We start from the raw sequence: 25,863 nt of genomic DNA on the forward strand, positions 1-25,863 counted from the left end.
GATTATCTGGGGATTGGCTCCACCGGTTTGTTCCCAAACTATCTGTAGACAGACTGCTCCCCAAAGGAGGGCTTTCTGTAAGTGGTCCCCACCAGGGGCAGTGCAGGTGGGTTACTAGCCCGATGGCTGATGATGCGCCCCTGTGAGTTCATGCGTATCCACGGGGCCCTTAAAGTTCAATCAGGTGCTTGTTAACGGAGTCTTGCGGGGGCCCGGGGTCATGGGTAGGAACGTTAAGGACAAAGACGGAGGTGTCCCTGAATATTCAACTGCAAGGAAGCAGACAGGTTTCAGCTGACCAATGAGAGACAGAGACCCCTGGAGTCTCGAGGGGAGAGGGGGGGGCGGGAGAACCAAAACTAGCCTCTGAAACACACCGTCTGGTTTTGCCTAATTTTTAGATTATATGCTACCGTTCTGAAAAACGTTTAAGAAGCCCAGGAGTCTTCTTGGCACCTTCAGGATGGACACCACGGGGATTTACCAAATGGTACTGTTGACCCCAAACTGGACTCCTTGGGTTACAGATGGGGAAACTGAGGCACAGACGGGCTTCGGGACTTGCTGGAAGCCATACGGCAGATTGGTGGGGAGAGTGGGGCTTGAGGCCGTGCGTCTTGGCTCTCATTTCATCGTCGCTCTCATTTCACGGGTTTGGCTGTTGGCAGACGAAGAGGCCCGGAGGTCTTTGTCTTCTCCCCTGGCAGCCTCCTCCCCACTGACTTCTTTGTCTCTGTCCCTGTCCCCGCCTTCCTCTAGCTTGTGATTCACCCCCCTTTCTCGGTCTCTCTTACAGCCTCTTTCTTCAACCCCCCGCCTCTCTCTCTGCCCACCCCTTATTTTAAATAGGAATGTATATTGGAGTCACTGGAAGCTTTTAAGACTACAATCTCCCAGGCCCCAGCCCAGACCTTGGCGTTTGTATTTTTTTAAGCAGCTTTATTGTCGGTCCCTCGCTGCTTCTGACCCCTAGATAAGAGGGGAGACACGATGAGATATTGAAGATCTGAAAGGACCAGCCAGGGGGCTCGGGGTGTAACAGCTCAAGAGTGGTGCTGAGAGGGCACCCCTCATATTTATTGATCAAAGAATTGTACACAACAATGATCTAAGGGTGACTTAATACATAATGTATAACTAATCATAACTTGCTGTTCAACAGCCTCGAGTCTCATGGAGCGTAACGCTCTCAAAAACCTTTGGAACAACGTAAAAGCAGTCGCGTCATGGAAATGAGATTCCAGTTAAGGGAACTTGCATACATCGAGCGTTACAGAAAAACCAGTCAGAGCAATTGAATCATATATCACAGCTGATCATTGCTCTCCAGGCCCACCAGGCCCCCACTTTATGGAGGTGTAATCGGACGTGTCTACTGTACACACGTGGACGAATTTGCAGATACGCATGTACCATGAAACCACCGCCACAGTCCAGGTAACCGGCGTGCCCATCGCCTCCAAAAGCTCCCTCTGCGCCTTTGTTTTTGCTTTTGTGTTTGTTTTAGTCTGTGTGTGTGTGTGTAAGAACGCACCGTGAGCCCTCCCCTCTTGACACACTTGTCACACACAGTAGAGTATTGCTAACTAGAGCTTATTCCTTCTGCATGGCTGAAAGCTCACACATGCGGAACGCTGTAGAGAACCCCATCTCTGCGTTAGAATCACAGACATAAAGGGGGCCGCGAGTCCTCCTGGGAAGTCTTCCCAGCCCCATACGCTTCCACACAGAAATGAGTCACCGTCCTCTTTGCTAGAACCCAGACAGGGTTCTTATTTCAGAAAACCTTCCCTTCTCACTTACGGTGGCAACTTCATGAGGACAAGGGCTGTCTCTCTTTTCCCAAGCTTCCCACACACTGACCGACGACAGGGAAGTCCAGGTTTGATGTGCATGACTCTGATGGGGACAGTAGTGGCTGCCACTGGCACATCTAAGGCAGGACAGAAGACTTTCGGGGCCCAGGGCAGGTGGAGGCAAAGCACCTTCCCTGGAAAGCTTCCTGCCTCCTTCTGTGGTCACAGAATTTTCCTCGATCCCTTGGTTTGGGCTGTGAAGGGGAGACACCGACCCAGCACCTGGCCAGCCCCTCATCCACCGCAATGCGTGTGATCCCTAACAAGCCCTGTAAGGCAGTCACTGTTACCTCTGTTTTAGAGAGGAGCAACTGAGGGCTTGTTTCAGAGAGCACAGTGACCTGCCCGAGCTCACGCAGCTGGTCGCTGAGACCCGAGCTATGAGCCTGGAAGTCCTGACTGCAGTTTCGGTGCATTTCCCATCTTCCCGACCAGGAAAGAGGACGTGGATGCTCTGAGGTTCAGAGAGAATAGGTGTTTGCAGTATTTAAAGCTGACTTGGCACTAAAACCAAGGAATTCCTGCACATCGTAGGAAAGAGGCACAGAGCCCAGCAGAAACACAGGCAGAGGAAACGGACGGACGGTGAATGCTGAGGGGTCGACTTCACCGAGAAAGGAAGAGTTGCTCAGTGGCATTGTTACAGAAAACCGGAAAACCTGGACTGGATTGCTGGCGGAAGAACCGAGCGGCACCGGGAGGTCTTGGAGGGCGGAGGTTTATTTCATGCTGGCGGGCTCGGAGGAGAGTAACCTCCAAAGGCCTGAGCCCCGAGTACAGCAGGCCATGTCTTTTATACATTCACTACAAAGCTAAGCGGGGAGTCAGCACCCAGAAACCATTGCAGGAGGAGGTATTAGGTCACTATAGATGAATTCAGGATGCTAGTTATATTTTAACCCATTTCTGTAAAGGTCACCCGGTACCGTATTATAAACTAATGGCTTCCATGACTATGATTAACAAGCTGTTCCACACCCCTGAGTCCCGGTGGTGGGGTGGGGGGGAATATGCAGCTACATTGTCTCAATCCCGAGCACCTAAGCATCTTGAGATTCCTGTATGTTTCTGGAAGCCTTAACAGAAACTTTGTTTCCTTGACTTTCTTAAGCTTTCCTGGCTTCCTACCAAACCTGGAGCGGGGGAGGGGCCTGAGAACTTTCTGTATATTTCCTTATCAGCATTAGTGTTCAGAGAAGTGTAATTTGAACAAAAGCAAGGAATCCTCTGACATGATTAAAATTTGGTTTCAGTCTTGTTACTTTGCTAAAGTTTGTATTCAACTTTGACCTTGGCCCGTGGGCAGCCAGCCCTACTGCCTCATCCACTATCTTTCCTGGAAGCCCCAGATGCTTGTTTGAGCTGTGATTTTTTGTGATCATCTAGGCTGTTTTCATTTTAATATGCATAGAAGACATTTTTTTATGCCTCACAATATCAGTAATGTTAACAAGGTATGTTTTCAAGTGCATTTTAATATGTTACTATTCACCTTTAAATATGAGTTGCATTCTAGATGTAATTGGCAAGTGAAGGAGGGAGGAGGGGAGAGAGGGGCGGGGACAGGGAGCAGACAGTGGCGTGGCTATAAAACCCGGGATGAGCTGGTCGACCGCCTGTGCCTGGAAGGAGAGCATGGCGCTGCCCACAGGGCTTCTTCTGGTTTGGGCCTGCTGGCTTCCCAGTGTCTTTGGCCACTGGTATGAAGGTGAGGAGCAATGAGACTGTCTGGGTTGGGCGTTTCAAAACCGAGTCTTGCACGTCCACTGCCTTATGCAATCAAATCTGAGACACCACGGAGAACTAGGGTCACCCCGATTTCATGTGCCTGAGGAAAGAAAAACATACTTTCTCTGTTTTTCCAAGTATTTCCATTTAATAGATGTAAGCTGTGGATTGGCTTTTTAAAACAAAAAATATGAAGGTTCGGGTAAAACAGAGGAGTAGGAATGCAAATAGGAAAATTCTATTGACGGAAGTCGTGGCCCGTGGTGCCTGGGTGGTGTCCCCTCACTTTACACGCCTTACAGAGAGGCTTTGAAAGTGGAACTGAGTTTTGGAAAGCCCATTTTATTCCTTTGCCAAAATCATGTTGCCTTCAACGATTAGAAAGTGACAATATAAGACAGGATTTCATTATGGAGGCATTTCTGCCAGGTTTGATGAGGGTTGCATACAGTTGTGAAGACAATTTTTTATGGAATAGGCAAAAAAAACCCCAATAATCTTGCTTGTGCTACTGTCAAGTGTCCTTCAGGCCACCTCTACATGGAAAACTAAACCAAGCGCAGTGGTTTTTTTTGAAATCCATGTTTTTTAAAAAAGAAAAAGGGAAGGATGCTCCCAGTGTAACTATGACCACTGCTTTCTTATCTGTTAAAAATCTCTATTTTACACTTATTGAAAAATAACACTTCTGACTCAGACAAGATTTTGTATGAGTCATCATTGGGTACATACGTCAAAAAGACAGTGCAAGTCAAGAAGCTGGTTTAGATGATCCTAAAATTTCTCCACTTTGAGGGTCTGGCCTCCTGAATCACACACGTCATGTTTTTCCATATAACATTATCTCGTGCTGTGCAGTCTCAGCGATCCCAGCATTTCTCAGTCCCGGCGCGCAAAGGACTTAACACCCGCTGGTCCCAGGCACGTCCCCTGGGCTGTACTATGCAGCGCTGGTCTACATCTGGGCCTTTGGAACTGCTGCTTATTCGCGCTATCTCTATCCTCTCTCACGAGTATCTGCTCCCCTGAGGTTAAAAGGCCCCCTTGTGGTCTCAGGGAGTTTGGTCTGAGCCACGGATGTGCACGTGAGTTCTGATGCCGGCCTTTTGAATATCGTGGTATTCCATGTGGGCAATAAGAACCACGTCCCCGTAGCAGCCTGGCCTGCAGATAAGGAGCCGTCAAGACGAAGGAGCATTCTGTCTTTGGACGCATCCGAACATGGGTGGCATTGCATTTCAGCGTTTTAGAAGCGAGGAGATGGTAGGTTTCAGCTCCTGCTGGGTGCACAGGCTGCGGAGCGCAAAGGGCAGGAGTGTCTCCGCGGTGACTTCCACTGCCCGGGCTGGCGGGAAGACAGAGGAAACAGACCATTAGCAACGCATGCTAAACCGCCCGGACGCCTGGCGGGGGAGCGGAGAGAGACTGAGCTCGCAGCAGGGCTTCACAGAGGGCTGGCTGAGCGATCTTGTTCCAGCACTGGCCGTTTGCCATGCACAAAATGTGCTTTCTCCACTATTACAAGCTGCTGGGGCGTATTCAGGGATCACAGGACAGTGGGGTCCCCCTAGAGGGGGCAATCCAGGCAGGAGCCCCTGGCAGTGTGCACCCAAATTTTGGGGTCATCTGTTCCCTTTGACCATTTCGGCCTCCTGAGGGATAGGACTGATCCTTAAATTTCAGCAAAAGCGTGTGCTAAAATGTGACCCTTGCATGACAAAAGCCTTCATGACTTTATGGGGGTGAGGGAGAATGACCGCCCAGAGCTCGCTGAGGGCTGAGGGCTCCTCCTACCTTCTCTGTCCCACCCCCCTTCCGGGCAGGGGCTCAGAAGTGCCTTCTCCCTGGGGAGGCTCCAAGGCCAGCCTCCTCTGTGACCTCCGGCGAGGCTCTGCCTCCCTCCTGCTCCGAGTTCCCACATCTGAAACAGGAGAAGAGCGCTTCCTGCCGCCCCCCAGGGTCGCCTGCGTGGAGGGCAGAACAGGCCGTTCTCAGTACGCTATGGCAGCACTTGTGTCACAGGTACCGTTGCAGCTGTTAGGGAGGCACGGACCGGCCAGGACTCGGCGGTGAATATTCACAGACTGAGTTTGACTCTTGCGGATTCCTCTCAGCACAAGGTCCCACAGGTCTGTCTATGTTGTCGCCTATTATTTCCTTGTCTTTTAAGGCTGACTAATAAATACCCCATTATATGCATACACCACATTTGCTCTGTCCATTCATCTGTCCGTGGACGTGAAGGCGGTTTGGCTTGGCTATCGCGATTAATGCTGCGACGGACTGGGGTTCGGGTTTCTCTTTGAGACCCTGGTTTCAATGCTTTTGGACAACTATCCAGACTTGGGTTGCTAGACGGCGTGGTAGTTCTACTTTCAGCCTTTTGAGGGACCTGTCTACTGTCTCCCATACAGGCTGTACGAATGTACGAATTCACACTCCCACCGCGAGCACTCCGTGATTCTTGGCTGTTGTCATTCGGTCAGGGGTTTCTTTTTTAAATGTTTAAAACTTTTGTATTATGGAAACATTCCCACAGACTCAAAAGAATTGTCTCACGCCCCCCCCCTGGGGGTGGCAGAAAGAAAATCTAGGGTTCAGCAGAGAAGGATGTTAAGAGGAACACTCAGGTTATAATTTCATAGCCCAGGTGAGAGTGGGATATGTTTGTCTCATGCTGACTTTGCATTTCTTCCTAAGGCTGAATAATATTCGACTGTATGGCTCGATCATGTTTTGCTGATCCATTCATCCACTGATGGACATTTTGGTTGTTTCCACCCTTTGCCTATTGTGAATAATGCTGCTATGAACATGGGCGTACAAATACCTGTTGGGCTGGCTGTTTTCAATTCTTTGGGGTGTAGACCCAGAAGCAGAAGTCATTAGGATTTTTTAAAGCTCAGCTGGTGATTCTAATATGCAGCAAGGTTTATGAATGACCACACCGGTCCATCATGGAGATTCACTGAATAATGGGACTAAGGAATAAGTTTTCATTCCAAGCCACCACCGCAGCCAGGAATATTTAGCTGAAATGGAAACTTGTGGAATGAATAAACATGAACAAATAACAAAATAACCCATTATACACAATTATAATATATAATTACAACTATAGAATGTATAGGTATACTAAATAAAAACATAATTAATTCCTAATTGTCCTTAATAAACAGAATATAGACATAACAAATGCAAAATTAAAGCCGTTGCTCCTTTAGGTATTGTTACAAATTTTATAATATACAAAACTTATGAACTCATCTCAAATACAGCCTCTGCTGAATGTTAATGCTTTCATGGTAATGAAGGATAAAAGCAATTTACATTATAATATGCCTGTGTTCTCTGAACCAAACATGACATTTGTAAATTGATTTGTTGGTAAATTATGCTTCTCTATCTTACATAATTTTAATGTATATTAAGCAGTGTCTTGTCAGTGGGTTTCAGCCCCAGGCAAGTTCACTATGGATTCAGTGAGACAACAACGGAAGGGGGAGAAAGGGTTTATTGCCCAACTTGTTCTCCCAGGATAGGTCCAGCACTAGAATTACATCTGCATCCAACATGCAGGTCTGTAATCCCCCTTCCTCTCTGCCTCCACCCAGAGCCCTGGGCAGAGCTCTTTATATATAGTGACTCAGTCAGTAATAGCTTGTTGCCTACGGGCGTGGAGGCTGCAGCCTAGCAGCAGGCCAGTTACCGCATCAAGTAGTTAAGGTTCCGGCGCATCTCATGCTGTTTGGGAAAAATCAGACTTTTCATTCTGTATTTATTCTGAAATTCATTCTATGTTATATTTCACTATAAAATTATGACAATTTTTAAAGATTTAATGAAATTAACTTGATAACAAATATTTCCTGTTTGATTATAAGTATGTGCTGATTTGACATTAAATCATCTTTCCGTAAAATCACTTCATCAGAAACCATGCAAAATGACAAAACAAGAAAAGCTGAAGGTCTAGGAGGTGGGGGGATGAGTATGACAGGCTTAGAGGCCCAAGAAGGAAAATGGTTGAGAAGTGCAACTTTAAGGAAACAAGGAAAGCCGTCAGGCAATTTCTTCCACTCCAGGAATATTAAAATACTCTCCCTGGGGAGGATTTGACATCCTAAGGCCCTCTCCCATTTCCCAGGTGAGCAAAGTGAGGGAAACTACGTGGTAAGGGCTTGGGCCGGTGCTGGGGCTTGGGCCGTTATATGCACTGAATCATCTCCTCCAAGGGGGACTCATATTGAATTGCCAGATCCACTCAGTGATATTACAGAGTCAATTCTGAATCTTTGTTCTCTCCTCTGCAAGGTGATGAAAGTAACACTTGTGTCACAACATTGTTCTGATGCATTAAATAAAATATAGTGCTCTGCACGTAGATGATGCTCAATGCACTTGCATTCCTGACATACCCCAGTGGCATCACCTTTATTTTTTCCTCCTAGAGAGAGGAATTTCCATTTGGAAAGTGACAACTCCAAAGGTATGAATTTCTAATAGTAGAATTCAGGTGTGAGTGAGAAGTGGTGACATAAATTAAAAACGTATAGTGTTACATTATCAGACACACCACCAAGCTCTCCCTGAAGACTGGCCTGAATCTTACTAAGACTAAAGTGGTGAAATGATGGGGCACTGAAGATAGTTCAGTAGTTCTGTAGTGTTGATAACAATAGTGGTTATAAGCTCCTAAGTGCTTTTTTTTTTGTTCTAAGTATTTCCTATGCATAATACATCTGCTCCTCATAACAACCCCATGGAATAGGTACACTTATTGCCCTCATTTTATAGAAAAGAATCTGGGCACAGAGGGGCTGAGTCATTACCCAAAGTCACACAGCTAGCTAGTGACAACTGGGATTTGAACTAAAATTCCTAAGAAAGTGTATTTCTGTAGCCACATCTCTGCACTGTCAATTTATATTCTAATATGTGTCCTACTGGAATCCCTCCTACTTGGAAGTACAGAAAAAGTAAATCATTTCTTATTGCTTTCTTTATGTTATGTTTCCCACTCCCAGAAAAAGAATTTTTTGTTCATGTTTTTTGCAGGGTGCCTGTTCGAACTATACAAACAAATAGGTACTCATTGAGATCTGGCCTGTGTTCTGATCTTAGAGAAGAGCAGTTGAAGAGCTGGGAACAATGGACAATCCACTTATTATCAAATGTCTCAGCACTTTCTTTGAGATTTCTTGTAACTTCAATATTTGCTAGATACCAAAGTTTCCTAAACTTGGATGCTGGAGCAACTCTTAGTGGAAATAAGTTCTCTATGGTTTTTGAAAATCTACTGCAAACTTGAATGAGTCGTCCATCTGGTCAGGGAGAAAATAGTAATGATTATTATAAGGAGAGAAATCCTTATCATTGCAATAAAATTTGTTACCATATGCTAAACACTTGCTATGTGCTGTATACCGTGCAGAGCCCTGATACGTGTTTTCATATAATCCTCACAACAAATCTATGAAGTCGAACTGCAAAGACTCTTCTTTAACAGACACTGAAAGTAATTTGATCTCATTTTTAAAGCCAAGGACAGTTAAGGAAATCTTTGCTTCAAATTGTACCTTCCAGATAGTACCAAAAAGAAATCGAATAAACCCAAACAGAAGGGAATGGTGAAATAAAACACATTTTCCCTACTATACTGTGGTTTACTTTGTAGGAAAGTGTGGAAAAAGTAAATCCCTTGCTTGAATTTTTTGTGTTTGTTCTAAAGATTATTTTAATTGTTCCTGTGCATTAACCGTATTTGGAAAATACAGTCAAAGCAAAAGGAAAAACTAGCAATCACACCACTGAAAATGAGCATGAAGATGGATCACCTTCAAAATATTACTATTCTTACTAGAATCAAATTTGGTTAAACATTTTCTTTTAAAAGCTAAACCTAGTAAAACATATTTGTTCAAAATTGTGTCTTTCAGGTGAAAAGCCACCAACTGTAGGTAGGTGGATCAAAATTCTTTTGTTAGAGTTTCTTTTTAAATTTTGCAATAAAATGTGAAGCTGTACATCTTTTCTTGGTAAGGAATCGTATTTTTCACGAAAAACTACTATTTATGTCCTCGTATATAAGATAAATTCCATGCTAAAAAATAGTTATGGAAAAAGAAGAGAGCAATCTTAACGTTACTGCTGATTTTACTGTTCATTTTTTTGAATGATCAAATATTTCATTACATTCAGCTTCATAATTTTTTTTGCAAAAATCGAGTCTTATAAAGCACAATGAAATACAAAATGCCTTTTGTCACCTAAAGATGAAGTACAAATGTTTCCCTATCTATTTATATGCTCATCTTTGTTAATGCCTGTGTGATATTATAAGCTGTATTTTATTTTTAAATTCCCTTACTGACTGATACTTTTGGGCTATCCGTAACCATGCTAAAATGAACATTCTTAACCCAAATGTCATTTCAACTGAAACCAGGAAAACACGAACTTGTTTATTGTGACCAACACTGCTTAACATTATTGGACGGTGGGGGAAGGGGGTCCTAGCATTTGTAATATGGCAAAAAAGAAATAATCCATAAGCCTACAGAAAGTAACAAGCAAGATTCTGTTGTGATTATATACTTTAAAAACCCTAGGAAAACTACTAAAGATTACAAGTTTTAATAAAAGCATCTGGCTATGTGGCTAGATATAAGGTAGACACACAAGTCAATACTTTTTCTCTATACCCATAAGAACAAACTAGACATTGAAGGGAGGGAAATCATTCTCTTTTACGTCAATGACAAAAAACACTTTGGAGTTAAATCAACAAGAAATGTGCAGGACTTAAAGTAAGTGACATCATATTAAAGAATATAAAGCACGCTCTAAAAAATAGATCATGCCATGTTCTTGGTTAGAAGACATAAGAATAATGAAAATAAATGTCAGCTTTAAATTTTATTTTTCAGAAACTGTAACTCATTTTCCAGAAGTCAAAGGTAAGTTGATCCAAAAACTTTCACTACTAAAGTGCATTTTCTTTTAATTTTATAAAAATGGGGAAATTGGTGGGGTTTTTTCCTGGTAAAAAAAAATTTTTTTTCCTTTCATAAAATTGAATATATGTAACTTATAAACAGTTGAAGAAAAATGAGAACTAGAAGTCACCCTGAACTTTCTTTGGCACTGCATGAGTTTGCGTTTTAATTTCTGCCAATATAATAGAGAACACCTGATTTTAAAATTCATATAGAAAAATGTCCAATAGTAATTAGAAATATTATGAACAAAAATAGTGCTTGGGTGGAGAAACACCTTGTATTATCAGGCATTTTAAAAAAGCACAAATACAGTAATATAAATAGCATGGTATCAGCCTAGAAATCATCAAAAAATAATAATAACTAATATTTTCTGATGTTTGCTGCCTCCTGACATTGCTCATTTTATCACCACCTATCTTACCTCTCCAGTAATTTCAAGAAACTTCACAGAAAATACAGACGGGATCCCAGGATATGTTAGAATCTAATATATAGTTTTAAATGTGTGACTAGTTTATTTTATCATCAATTTGTTGTTTTTGGTTATCTACCTGGAAGAAAATTAAGGTGCACTCCCCTCTTGCATCCTATATGAAACTAAATCCCTGTTTAATCAAATTTTAAATGTAAAAGACACAAATCACTTAAGAAGAAAATGTAGGAAAATACAGGCATGCCCTAAGGACCAGGGGATCTTTTAAAGCAAGATAGGAATTACCTGTTTTTTTTTTTTTTTTTTTTTTGAGAGGGCATCTCTCATATTTATTGATCAAATGGTTGTTAACAACAATAAAATTCAGTATAGGGGGGTCAATGCTCAATGTACAATCATTAATCCATCTCAAGCCTAATTCTCGTCAGTCTCCAATCTTCTGAAGCATAACGAACAAGTTCTTACATGGTGAACGAATTCTTACAGAGTGAATAAATTCTTACATGGTGAACAGTACAAGGGCAGTCATCACAGAAACTTTCGGTTTTGATCATGCAATATGACCTATAAACCATCAGGTCAAATATGAATATTCATTTGATTTTTGTACTTGATTTATATGTTGATCCCACATTTCTCCTATTATTATTATTATTTTTATTTTTAATAAAATGCTGAAGTGGTAGGTAGATGCAAGATAAAGGTAGAAAACATAGTTTAGTGCTGTAAGAAGGCAAATGTAGATGATCAGATGATCAGGTGTGTGCCTATGGACTAAGTATTAATCCAGGCTAGACAAGGGCAGCAAGACATCCACGGATGCAGAAGATTTCTCTCAAAGCAGGGGGGGTGAGGTTCTGAGCCTCACCTCTGTTGATCCCCAAATTCTCACCTGATGGCCCCCCTGCGACTGTGCCTGTCTTAGGTTGTTCCTCCCTTGAGGAATCTTACCCGTCTCTGGCTAACCAGTCATCTTCCGGGGCCATACAGGGAAATGTAAAGTTGGTAAGTGAGAGAGAAGCCATATTGTTTGCAAAGGTTAGCTTTTTACTTCTTTGCAGATTTATGCACTGTGGCTTCTATGCCCAGCACTTGTCTCGAGGTATCTTTACCACCTGGAGGAATTATGATACTCGGTAAATTCGATATGAGGCACGAATTCTATTTAAAGTTTGTAATTAGGAAGGAAGAAGAAAAGCTATAGATGTAGCATATGAAGGAAACTTGGGAGGATTGATTATTTCTTTGACATATCTTCTTGTATAGTACCTTAAGTATGTATAGGTTTTAAACTACTAACTAATTTGCACACACATATTGACATAATAGGAATACGGTGACATAAACAAAGCAAATCTATAATTACCAGCCATCTCCAGTGAAGCCAAGAAAACCATTTAGGCACCCTAGGCATTTGTGAAAATTTATCTATGATATGATGGATATTTTCCAACTGTACTTGAACCATCAGACAAATTAAAGCAGCCCATTTCTGGGATCTGTTCACATCCCATATGTTCTTTTAACCATAGATAGTCTATAGTCATGAGATTTTGGGGTGCTACAACTTGCACCCCTCCCAACTCCTGGTTGAGTTCCAACAGTACAGATCCGGTCAGATTCGTTGTCTCACTGTATGCACATGCCAGCCTAGACATCTCCCTCCTCCTTCTTATGGCAAGTCCAGGAGATGGTGGGCTGGATGCAGCCACAACCGCAGCATCGTCCGGATCCCTGTGGAGGCTTTTTGATGATCATCCCCCGGCACGAGTCCTCCAGAGAGTGCTGATGCCGGAAGCTCCTCCTCATATCGTATCTTAGTTCATTTTCTGGGTATCCAAGCTAGGCCTTGATCTTCTGCATAGAAACAAAGAGACCCTTTGCCCACACTTTGACATGCCCTCTATACCACTGTGCAGAACTCATTGGAGGTCAGCACACAGTAACTGCTTTTTTTTTTTTTTTTTAATTAAGAGAAAGGAATATTATCAGAAAAGAGTACCTCCATAGCTGATCATCTGACACCCTTTAAGTGATCAACATTAAGGATATTTAAAGCATGCGTTGATCTTTGATTTACCAATAGTTTTATCCTGTTAAGGAGTAATCCCCCTTTTCTTTCTTTCTTTCTTTTTTTTTTTTTTTAAATTTTTAATCTACACTTACCTGAAGAATACTATGTTTACTATGCTCTCCCCTATATCAGGTCCCCCCTAACAACCACATTACGGTTACTGTCCATCAGCTTAGCAAAATGTTGTAGAGTCACTACTTGTCCTCTCTGTGTTGTGCAGCCCACCCTCCCCTTTCTCCCTCCCCCCCATGCATGCTAATCTTAATACCCCCCTTCTTCTTCCCCCCCCTTATCCCTCCCTGCCCACCCATCCTCCCCAGTTCCTTTCCCTTTGGTACCTGTTAGTCCATTTTTGGGTTCTGTAATTCTGCTGCTGTTTTGTTCCTTCAGTTTTTCCTTTGTTCCTATACTCCTCAGATGAGTGAAATCATTTGGTATTTCTCTTTCTCCGCTTGGCTTATTTCACTGAGCATAATACTCTCCAGCTCCATCCATGTTGCTGCAAATGGATGGATTTTTCCACTTCTTATGGCTGAGTAGTATTCCATTGTGTATATGTACCACATCTTCTTTATCCATTCATCTACAGATGGACATTTAGGTTGCTTCCAATTCTTGGCTATTGTAAATAGTGCTGCGATAAACATAGGAGTGCATCTGTCTTTCTCAAACTTGATTGCTGCGTTCTTAGGGTAAATTCCTAGGAGTGGAATTCCTGGGTCAAATGGTAGGTCTGTTTTGAGCATTTTGATGCACCTCCATACTGCTTTCCACAATGGTTGAACTAATTTACATTCCCACCAGCAGTGTAGGAGGGTTCCCCTTTCTCCACAGCCTCGCCAACATTTGTTGTTGTTTGTCTTTTGGATGGCAGCTATCCTTACTGGTGTGAGGTGATACCTCATTGTAGTTTTAATTTGCATTTCTCTGATAATTAGCGATGTGGAGCATCTTTTCATGTGTCTCTTGGCCATCTGTATTTCTTTTTTGGAGAACTGTCTGTTCAGTTCCTCTGCCCATTTTTTAATTGGGTTATTTGTTTTTTGTTTGTTGAGGCGTGTGAGCTCTTTATATATTCTGGACGTCAAGCCTTTATCAGATCTGTCATTTTCAAATATATTCTCCCATACTGTAGGGTTCCTTTTTGTTCTATTGATGGTGTCTTTCGCTGTACAGAAGCTTTTCAGCTTAATGTAGTCCCACTTGCTCATTTTTGCTGTTGTTTTCCTTGCCCGGGGAGATATGTTCAAGAAGAGATCACTCATGTTTATGTCTAAGAGGTTTTTGCCTATGTTTTTTTCCAAGAGTTTAATGGTTTCGTGACTTACATTCAGGTCTTTGATCCATTTTGAGTTTACCTTTGTATATGGGGTTAGACAATGGTCCAGTTTCATTCTCCTACATGTAGCTGTCCAGTTTTGCCAGCACCATCTGTTGAAGAGACTGTCATTTTGCCATTGTATGTCCATGGCTCCTTTATCAAATATTAATTGACCATATATGTTTGGGTTAATTTCTGGGGTCTCTAATCTGTTCCACTGGTCTGTGGCTCTGTTCTTGTGCCAGTACCAAATTGTCTTGATTACTATGGCTTTGTAGTAGAGCTTGAAGTTGGGGAGTGAGATCCCCCCTACTTTATTCTTCTTTTTCAGGATTGCTTTGGCTATTCGGGGTCTTTGGTGTTTCCATATGAATTTTTGAGGAATTACCTGTTTTAAAGGCAAACATTTAAAACTATAAATGCTTCATGCTGGTGAAAATTCATGTAAAAGTACATTGGTGGGAAAGATGAATTGCTCCTGTCCTTTGAGAAAGTAGTCCCCATTGATGTTAAAAATTTGTATACATTTTAACCTAATAACCTTGCTTTGGAGATTCCATTGTATAAAAACAAATGTTTCAGTGCGTAATGATTTAATATATGAAATGTTTTCTGCAGCTTTATTTACAGAGGGAAAAATCTGAATATTGGAAAGAGTAAATAAATTGTGGCAAAATCCATATCACAGACTATGAATCAGCAGTAGAAATGAGTTAGAGCTTCAAAAGTTAAAAGGAGGTGTGAAAAGGATCTCTGTGTTGTGTTAAGTTAGAAACTCAAGTATGGATATAAAGTATGATTCATTTTTGGATGGAGCAAAAATGTGTCTATGTGTGTCCATGTAATATGCATAGTTATACATACGTTATATGGTTCTATATATGTTGGATGGATGAATATATATATGTGCATATGGGCATGGAAAAAGTTTGGAAAGATACAAACTTATATACGTTGTGTGTATGTGTGTGTGTGTGCACACGCATGTGTGTATGTGTGTATGATTGTAAAAACCAGTGAAGAAAAAGGAAGCAGGGGTATTGTTTAATAGGTAAGTGCCCACATTCATGTTTCTTAAATTTAGGGTAGATTTCTGGAACTGGAAACAAATGTTAAGAAAAATGCCAAAAGTGCTTATGCCATGGAGAAAAGGGGGGCCTGGAGTAGGGGTTTAAACAAAAACCTTTATGAGTAGAGGCCCAAAGCTGTGGTAATATGTGACTCAATAATATTCAGTAGAACCCCAGACAGTGGCTTTGGCGTGGACCTGCCTGTGGGACGTAGGGAACACCCCAACTAACGCTCCCAGAGCCCCGTGAAGCCTTTTTGTTTTCTCTAGGTGCCAAGTGCTTCTTTCCATTCCACTACAGAAATGGGATTTTCTATGACTGCGTCAAATTCAAGGCTAAAGACAAGTGGTGCTCCTTAAACGAGACTTACCAGGGATACTGGAAGTATTGCTCTGAGGAAGGTGCGTGTCTTGTCTCTGAACACCTCCACCTGGTGCTCTTGGTCGTTGGGGCTGAGGTTTGGTGAGACCTGCAAGAGGGTTCTGGAAAGGGACTCCACAGTCAATTAAGTTGTGAAAATACGGTATGCACAGCCCTCTGACAGTATTTAGATCACGTGGCGCCAAAGATAGGTTGCAAATGCTTCGACCACAGTACCTTGAAAAGAAGCCTTGTAGCCGAACTTCAATCCCCGATACTGTTTCCACATGCTTTTGGTAGAACAGCGCAGAGCAGATGGTGCTGGAGGGGACGTGTGTGCGCGCCTGTGCGCGTCAGGGCGACGAGAAGGTACCAGTCAGACTCCTTATTCTGATTGCTTCTTTCTTCTCTGTAGACTTTGCAAAATGTGTATTTCCCTTCTGGTTCAGACGCATGATCTACTGGGAATGTACTGAAGACGGGAATGTGTTTGGGAGAAAGTGGTGTTCACTGACCCAGAATTTTAACAAGGAAAAGGTCTGGAGATATTGCAGTTGATGGTGAGACTTATCGGGGAGAGGACGCAGAGGTTTAATCATGTTCCTGGGAAGGTATCTTTTCTTTTGGGAAAGGAGGACCCTCATTACAAGGGTTTTTTCTGCGCTAGGAATTGAAGGTGATCTGGCTGTGAGTAACTTGGAGTTTTGATTATGGGTTACAGGTTATACAGGGGTTTTGCTGTGGAAACCGATAGTGTAGCCTCAGCATTTTTATTTGCTGACTCGGGAACATGAGGCCCTTTAAAGAAGAAGCGTGTGGACCTTGGGTGGTGGTGATGTGTCAGGTAGTTTTACCGACTTGACAAATGCCTCGATCACTCTGGTGGGGGGAGCCAGTCACAGGGGAGGCCATGGGGGTCGGAGGGCAGGGAATAGGTGGGAGCTCTCTATGTCTTCTGCTCATTTTGCTGTGAACCTAAAATAAAGTCTGTTTTTAAATGCACTACTGTAATTAAGAATTCTTTTTAAAACAGAAAAAATAAGTGATGGCTGAGGTGGGGTCTGAAGTAGGAATACAGGTGTTGGCAGGAGAGTGGTAGAGGGGGGCTCAGAGCAGCTCAGACATGCACCACTAAGGTGGGCTAGGGTGATGGGGCTGCCGGGAGCTGGGCACGAGGTGCCGCATAGGGCATTTATCTACCGTGGCGTCATAGGTCTCTGGAGCCATTCAGAAAATAAGCGAGTTTCATGTCTCCACAATTATAGGTTACTGAGCCCTTAGGACAGATACCATGCTGTGTGACTTCCACACGTCACTATTAACCTTTATAACAACCTTATGAGGTAGATATTATTGTCACCTTTTTCAGAAACCATGAATCAAATCGATTAACTTGCTTGCAGAGATACATGGCCATGAGACTTCTATAATATGCAAAGGTAATAAGATAAAAAGCTAAACATAGAATTGCCATGTAACCCAGAAATTTCACTCCTAGGCATATGCCCAAATGAATAGAAAGGAAAAACTTGAACAAATACTTCCAATGCCACTGAATTGTACACTTAAAAATGGCTAAAATGGCAAAATTATTATATGTATCCCCATAATTTTTTTTTAATTATAAGGAAAGAAAGGTAATAACATAATGACAGTGGAAAAGTTGGCATTTCTGCCTCCATGGTGTATTTGTCTTCTTTTCTGCTTCAAACTTTTGGGCCAAAAGGGGAAAAGATGTAGGGGAGAACTTCTCAGCCCTGCAGCCCTGCCCATAGGCTTGTTAATCATTAGAAAGTATTTTTGCAGTCTGAGATTTCTGCAAGTAACCCCTTACCCAAAGCTTTCTTCCTCCAAAAGATAGGGAAATACGTATGAAAATAAAGGATTGCCCTGCGAAATAGTTACAGGAACATGGTGACCATGCCTAGGTTGGTGAGAGTCAGTCACCCAAGGACGTGGAGTTCTCAGCTCTCATCAGACCCTCTCTGGAGCCCACATGCCTGCAGCCTTCAGTCACCCCTGAATCTGTTCCCCGTTCAGCTCCCCCTTTCCCTAGCATTAAAGCCTGCAATCAACCCTATATTAAAATGGTGCTGTAGGACATTAGTCTGCCACCTTCTTGGTCTGCTGGCTTTGAAAATAAAGTCACTTTCCTTGTCCCAGCACCTGGTCTCTTGACTGCTTGGTATGCTGGGCAGTGAGTGGCCCAAGCTTGGACGCGGTAACTCTGAGAGTTGTAAAGTTGAATCCTATCCTGGGATGCAGAAATTATACCTATCAGAAAATGGTGCATCTCACTCACAGGCACATGCTCATGTATTTATTAATCATCCTTTACCACAATAAGGATTATTTATTTATTGGGATCTCATTTATTAGTTTTCCATTAACTTGCACGCACATCCACATAGTATGGATTCTCATTTGCTTCAACACCATAGCAAAATGTAGATACCTTGAAAGATTTCCCTACTCCTTCCAGGCCATCCTTCCATGTGATTTATTGTTCCTGTCTGTAGTCTTCTCTCTGACAACTGAAAAGAAACATACGAAATGCCCCACCTGGGAGCAGCCTTCACCCTGAGGAATGAATGACCCCTTAGCTGATTTTCTGATTTCCACGCAATGGCTGGCCTTTCACTCAGGGCTACTGTCCTGTGATTGGTCCACAGACCCTTCACTTTCCCCTTCCATCCTACTCCCGAACCTTTGCATGAGCAAGAGATTGCATGAGAGGAAAGATTATGTACTGGAAACCTACTATATCCAAGGCGGGGTAACTACTGTGCTCCATACTTGGTCTCATTGACTCCTCAGAGCAAGCTTGCGAGTTTGGTACCATCCCCCTTTAATGGAAGACGAAATCAAGGCTCTGCAGAAATCACGTTAAGTAACTTGCATAAGGCCTTGTAACTCACACTAGAAAGGGCCTGGTGAGAGTCCTCTCTATGCTCGTTTTTCTTCCCTATCACTTCCACAGTCCCAGAGCAGCGGTGGGTTTGTGTCCCTCTTCCTCTGACCTGCTGTGTCATTCCCAGTGATTGTCCCTCAGAGGGAAACATATTTTTTAATTAAAAATGACAGTCCTTGATTAATTTTCAGAGTGTCATCTGTTCAGATACTTCCTTAGAATAGATCTGTTCACTTTTTGCAAGTGTTGTAGGAGCCATTTTTGAGATAAGTCTGATTTTTTTTCTTTGATCTATTCCTGTTTAAGAATTCAGGATCCTAAGAAAATATCAAAGTCCTTCCATAATGCAATTTACCTCCAAGGGTCAAACAAATCACCCAGATATTCCTGATGTAAGGGCCCAGGAGAAGCAGCTGGCTACATTTTCAATCAGCTACTGGACCGGCTAATGCAAATCTATATCCAACCGACACCCATTATTCTAAGGTACATTTAGGCTTTTATAAGCCTGAAACAGATTATTTCAATATCAAAAGCCTAAACAGCTCCTGGCATATGCAAAATAGTTCACAACCTCTACCTTCAAACCCATCCAGAGTAAGTCAGAAAATGCTGAGTGGTGCTTTTCGAATCTGAGTCATGATTATCAATTTGATGGGGCACGACCAACATTGTTTCAATTAAAAATGCTGCAGAATTGGACAGAAAACCACAAAGTATAGCATGTGTGTCTCTTTTCTAAGACTTGGGGGTTGATTTTATAAATAGATACCGATGCCTACAGACAGATACACAAATTAATAGGTCAATACAGGAAGGTTGCTGGGAGACTAGATCTTGAAAGTTCTCATCAGAGGAAAAAAAATTTTGTAACTTTTTATGGTGATACATGGTGACCGGACTTATTGTAGCGATCATTTCACAGTGTATACAAGCGTTGAATCATTACACTGTATACCCGAAACTAATACAATATTGTATGTCGATTACAACTCAATACAAAGGTATATGTATATATGTGCCACATCACATTTTAAAATGTATTCTTACAGTAGATCATAGTAAAAAAAAACGTTTGGAAACACTGTGGACCCAGAAGGCTCATCTTAATTTTCATGGAGAATAGGAGATCTTCTAAAAGGAAGGTTTGTAACAGGAAAAGTTTGGCATCTGCCTTCACACTGTATTTGTCTCCTTTGCTGTCTTAACCTTTGGGCCAGAAGAGGACAAAAGGGGGAGGGTTTCTGCTCAGCCCTGCAGCCCTGCCCACAGGCTTGTCAGTCATCAGAAAAAAGTTTTGCAGTCTGAGATTTCTGCAAACAGCCCCTTACCTAAAGCTTGCCTCCTCCAAGAGATGGGAAATGGGCATGAAAATAAGGATCGCCCTGCCAAATAGTTACAGGAACATGGCGACCATGCCTAGGTTGGTGAGAGTCAGTCACCCAAAGACGCGGAGTTCTCAGCTCTCCTCAGACCCTCTCTGGAGCCCACGTGTCTGCAGCCCTCAGTCACCCCTGAATCTGCTCCCTGTTCTGCTCCCCCTTTCCCTAGTTAAGAGCTTGCAATCAACCCTACGTTAAAATGGAGCTGTAGGACATTAGTCCGCCACCTTCTTGGTCTGCTGGCTTTCCGAATAAAGTTGCTTTCCTTGTCCCAGCACCTGGTCTCTTATTGGCATGCGTGCAGCGAATGACATGAGCTTGGACTCAGTAACAGGTTTTTGACTTGTCTTTCTAGTCTTTGAACACTGGAAGAAAGGATTGTCTTCAAAGTGGGCTTAATTATCTCAAAGGAAATGGGCAGAACCTACTGTGACTGAGACCTTGTGGTGGCAATGAACGCTTAAGCACAAAGTGATCACGGTTATTATACCAGGCAACAGGTAGTGGTTGGCCCTGAGAGACATCTGGTGGTGATAAATTGGTCATAGGCTTTTTCAGAAATAAAATCCACTGCTTGTTAAAGACTTTGACTGCCTGGAAGATCTAAAGGGCCAGACTTGCACCACCATGCTGGAGTCACATATCTTTTAGCTAATTTCCAGGCATGAGTCAGTTCACAGTCAGTGCCCCTCGAATGGAGGGGAACATGGATAACCATGACCAGACGCTGCTGGAACCCCACAGGCAGACAACGGGACGCCTTCCTGGTCGGCTTCCCCGAAGAGGCAGCGTGTTCAGGGAACCGGGAAAGGGAAATACACACATTTTCACGGGGTACTGAATACGGGTCTTGAGTGAAGGTTAATTTTCAAGGACTCAGAATATCACTGAGATTCAGTAATTGAGCGTGGAAGATCGTAGGAAAATGAGGTAGAGACCTGATTTAAGTTCACTTCTCTTCTGATTCAGTGTGATACCAAACGCTCTCTGTGATGATTTTCCAAGGTCCTGGGAGTATTAAAGTTTGAATCAATATTTCCAGAAACGTATACTATTCACCTGGGTTCCCTGACGGGTGGAATATCGGCCATTACGTAGGGGAAGCGTCACACTGCACGCCATCGCAGCTAGTCTCCTGCTAGAATGGTATATTCAAAGAAACATTCCCCTGGGAGCCCTAGAGATGAGTGGCACCAAAACAGACTGGAAAGGTTGTTGTTTTACAACCCTATTCATCTCTCTAAACAGGCAGCAACAAAGCCACTAGAGCTTAAAGAGTGGCCATGATTGATTGCACGTCAATCAAGCGGTGACACCTCCTGTAGCTGCTCTTCTAATTTCATCTCGCTACTGGAGACACTAGTTCTAGGTGAGCAGCTACTTAGAGAACATTGTTACACGGGCACATCTACAGCAAAGGTCAGTAAATACAGAGGAGCTGGCCAGCCACATAACCAGCTTCAACTGTATTGCTGTGAAAAATGGACTTCGGTAAACAGTCCTGGAACATATTGCACTTCGTAGGACTGGAAGAGCCTCTTGTGGTGGGATCATTCTATACAGCTGACGTCCCCCTGGGGCACTTAATATCTCCTGTGAAGTACCACAAAGACATTCCCAGTTCTGTGGGTGCCCGTGTTTAACACACCCGTGCAAAATTTTGTGCAGGATACTGTTGAACGCTCTGAAGCTATCAGCAGTTCAAAGAACACTAACGTACTTGCGAATGTCAAATCACATCAAAATGGAAAATTGAAAAAAGCAACCTTTAGAAAATGTCTGCTTCTTCAGGTCCATCGGTCTATGTGTCTGTCTTCATGTCAGTATCACACTGTTTTGATTACTGTAGCTTTGTAGTAAGGTTTCAAATCAGGAAGTATGAGACCTTCAACTTGTCCTTTTTCAAGACTGTTTTGGTTCTTTAGGGTCCCTTGAGATGCCATATGAATTTCAGGATGTTTTTTTCTATTTCTGCAAAAAATATGGAACTTGGGGAGAGATTGCATTGACTCTGTAAGTCATTTGGGGTCATATTGACATCCTAGCATTATTAAGTCTTCCAGTCCATGAACACAGGATATCATTCCATTTATTGGTGTCATATTTAATTTCTCCCAGCAACAATTTTTAGTTGTTAGTGTACACGTCTTTCACCTTCTTGGTTAAATTTATTCCTAAGTATTTTATTCTTTTTGATGCAGCTGTAAATGGGATCATGTTCTTAATTTCCTTTTCAGATTGTTCATTACTAGGGTATAGAAATGCAACCGAATGTCATGTGTTGTATTCTGCAACTTTGCGGAATTCACTTATTAGTTCTAACTGGTGTGTGTGTGTGTGTGTGTGTGTGTGTGTGTGTGTGTGTGTGTGTGTGTGATTTTTAGAGTTTATACATAGAAGATCATGTTGTTTATGGCCAAAGATAATTTTACTTCTTTGCTTCCAACTTGGATGCCTTTAACTTCTTTCTCTTACGTAATTGTTCTAGCTAGGATTTCCACTACTGTGTTGAACAGAAGCAGAGAAAGAGACATCTTTGTCTTGTTCCTGATCTTAAGGGAAAAGTTTTCAGTCTTTATTATTTGTGTATGATGTTAGCAGTGAGTCTGGCACTAACCCTAAGTTGAATATGTTCTGGTCAAATTTCAGGTTTAACTTTCCTTGCTCAGAATGAATAGTGATTCTGAGATTCTAGAACCAATATTCAACTAAGGTATCAAAATGTGTTCATGAGGTCATCATACATGTAAGACACAAACCCGGTCAGAATGATTAACTATGTTAATGTTTGCTCAATTTTGGTTATAAATTTGTGGAAATGAATTTTATTCTAGCAATATTTTGTGATTTTACATTGCAGGTCTGTTGATTTGGAACCATTAGCAGAGAGTAAAGCAATTCAACACTTATTTAAATTTCCTCCTTTGAGATCCTATGAATAAATAGACTGTGGGAAAAGGCGATCTGTACCACCGCTCATCCCTCCTCCCCTTCCTTCCTCTGCTCCTCCCATCCTTCCTGTTTCTGCAAAAAGTAAGCAGATGCACGGTTATTTACTATATATCCTCTTTTGCAGATTGCTTATTGCAAAGAAAGATCATTTTGCTTCTCCAATTTGTGTGCTTCTGATTGAGTTGTCTAATCGCATAGGATTCATGCCTCGGACAGAAGGGTAGATAGCAGCAGAGGTGTAGTGACCATTCCTGCCACATTCCTAATCTTAATAGAGAAAGCTCCAAATGTGCCCCAAACTTCTCTTGGTTGGAGAAAGTTTACTCTGTCCCATATTCATCAAGGCCTCATTTTCAAAGTATTGCCTGAGTTTTAAATCTTTAATATTGTTTATTTGTATACTTATTGCATGAATAACTTCCTGGATGAATATAGAACTTTTTGTTCCCAGTTTACCAGAGTTTTTTGAAAATGCCGCAATATTGTTGTCTTGCTCTGCAGCTGCTCTCGAGAAGTTTGAGGCCAGCCTGATCATCCTGCTCTTTTAAATTATTTGCTCTTTGTTGCTTTGTGTCTCTGAGGATATGTTCTTTACCGTGAGAATCTAGTAAACATACTACCAAAGATCCAGAAGTTATTAGGTCCCGGTAAAATTTCCCAGGTAATTGGTGAGTTCTTTTAATATGTAGATTCAGGGCTTCTTTTATTTTTGCATATTTTTTATTGATTATAGCTTCAAATACTACTTTTCTTCCTTGGTTTTGTTCTATGGTACATGTTCTATGCCTGTCTTTCATTCCAGTCAGTCAGTTATCCCTTTCATATCTTCATCTTCCATTCATTCTCGTGGTTGCCTTTCTGAAATGTCCCTCCTGGAGTCTGCACTTAGATCTGTTCTCCCTTGGACACATTTTAATTTGGTCTTCGTTTTGGGTATGACTTTTTAATTTTTTAGCCATCTCCTGCTTGAGCTCGTTGTTACCTGTTTTTTAAAACATATTTTGGTACTTGAACACGGCTCACTTCTACGCACTTCGGGACCGGCCTGAGGGTTTAGACGGTTTCTAGGATTCTAGCTCAAGGGCGCCCTCTGCTGTCTCTGCGGTGAAGGGCGGTTTAGCTCACAGCTGGCTTTTTGTTAGCGAGGACGCATGCGCAGTGGCGCCATCGGGTAGCGATCATCACCACGTAAAGTATTAAATCAGGTTGAGAGGGAGACAGAGCTACGGGGAGTCACTACTTTAGAAAGAGACGAAGAAATCCCTTTCTAAGCAGACGACATGGAACCACAGAGCTCTGAAGAAAGGGAGGGAGGGGGTCGTGCCTGAGAGAGCACTGTGGGGTGTTCAAGAAATAGAGGAGAGGCTGCTTGGCTTGAGTGAGGAATGGGGAGGGTCAGAGGTCAGATCGAGTAGGGGCCTTGGCGCTTTTTCCAAGAGTCACAAAAGACTATGGGATTCTCATCCAATCAGCAACATGCTCTCGCTCTAGCAACCACGCGGAAATAATGAAGGGGAGGCAGAGATAGGAAGCAGGGAGACAGGTTAGCAGCTGTCGGGGTGCGCTAGGAGAAAGATGGTGCTTTAGAGAGATGGCGTCAGCAGAAGTGGGGAGTGGCTGGATTCAGGATATATTTCAGTGGTCCAGTCCATGGGACTGGCTGGCAGGTGGGGTGGGAGAGGAATCAAGGAGGACTCCGGTGTGACGCAGGCATCCAGGAGCATGGCTGTGCCATTTATACTGAGATGGGACCACAGGATGGGAAGCTTGGTAGGGAAAATGAAGACTATTTCGATGATCCCAATTTTATGGATGAGAGAAATGAGATTGAAATAGGTTAAGCCAGTTGCCCAGAGTTTCATGGTGAGAAAGTGGTGGACATTAAAGTCAAAGCCAGGCGCTTCTGACCTTACGAGAAGCTCACCCACTTTCTCTTCCACGCCTCTCTGTACGCTGGTGAATCCCATCTCTAGGTCATCTTGAAACTCCCAACTCCATGCGAGCTACAGGTCAAAAGTCTACATGTGGTTCTGGTTCCACTTGTCCAAGATTTGAGATGGCCTTTGACTCTCGTTTCATGCCCATGATCTCAGACTTGCCTGTGGTATAAATGAGGCTGAAACCAACAGTCTCATTTTGCAGAGATAAATCAGGGTGCTATGGACTGACTCCAAAACGCCCCCTAAAATTCATATGTTGATGGCCCAAACGTGACTGTATTTGGGGATAGGGCCTATAAGGAGGTAACAGTGTTCGGTGACGTCATGAGAATGGGACCTTAATCCAATAGAGCTGGTGTCCCTATACGAAGAAGCCCCAGAGATCTCTGTCGTGCACACACCGTGTGAGCATGTAGCAAGAAGCTGGCTACGAGCCAGGAAGAGACCCGCACCAGAAATAAAATTTTCTGGCACCTTGAACATGGACTTGAAGCCTTCAGAACTGTGAGAAAGTAAATGTCTGTCGTTTGAGCACCCCGCCTCCCCCCCCCCCCCGGTCTGTAGTATTTTGGGATGGCAGCCCTAGCTCATAGACTGGGTTTCAAGAAGATTCTGTATCTTCTCTATTCCTCACGTCTTAAAAGCAATGACTACTACTGAAGATTGAATGTCTGCTGTTCACCTTGCGCCGCGCATCTCTGGGAGATGTAGCTCATGTCCCCAGTGAGTAACTGGAAAATCCGGGACTTGAGAGTTAATCTGTCTGGTGTGAATGCCTGTGTATTTTCCACTGGTTCTAGAGCTGGCATTGCAAGTAGTAGACATTGTGAAT

The 25,863-nt window shown here is 42.8% G+C and overlaps 1 protein-coding gene across 1 annotated transcript in view; it reads left to right on the forward strand.

The window, feature by feature from the left end:
- Window positions 1–3,456: 3,456 nt before the first annotated feature.
- Window positions 3,457–25,863, forward strand: part of BSPH1 (binder of sperm protein homolog 1) — a 33,768-nt gene continuing 11,361 nt past the window's right edge. Inside the window, exons 1-4 of the mRNA XM_073225976.1 lie at window positions 3,457–3,564; window positions 9,524–9,544; window positions 10,514–10,543; window positions 15,756–15,887. Coding sequence (XP_073082077.1) covers window positions 3,492–3,564; window positions 9,524–9,544; window positions 10,514–10,543; window positions 15,756–15,887 — 256 coding nt within the window. The 5' untranslated portion in view covers window positions 3,457–3,491. The remainder of the gene's footprint in view (window positions 3,565–9,523; window positions 9,545–10,513; window positions 10,544–15,755; window positions 15,888–25,863) is intronic.

This window comes from Manis javanica, chromosome 17 (assembly GCF_040802235.1).
Source record: "Manis javanica isolate MJ-LG chromosome 17, MJ_LKY, whole genome shotgun sequence".
Classification (NCBI taxonomy): domain Eukaryota; kingdom Metazoa; phylum Chordata; class Mammalia; order Pholidota; family Manidae; genus Manis; species Manis javanica.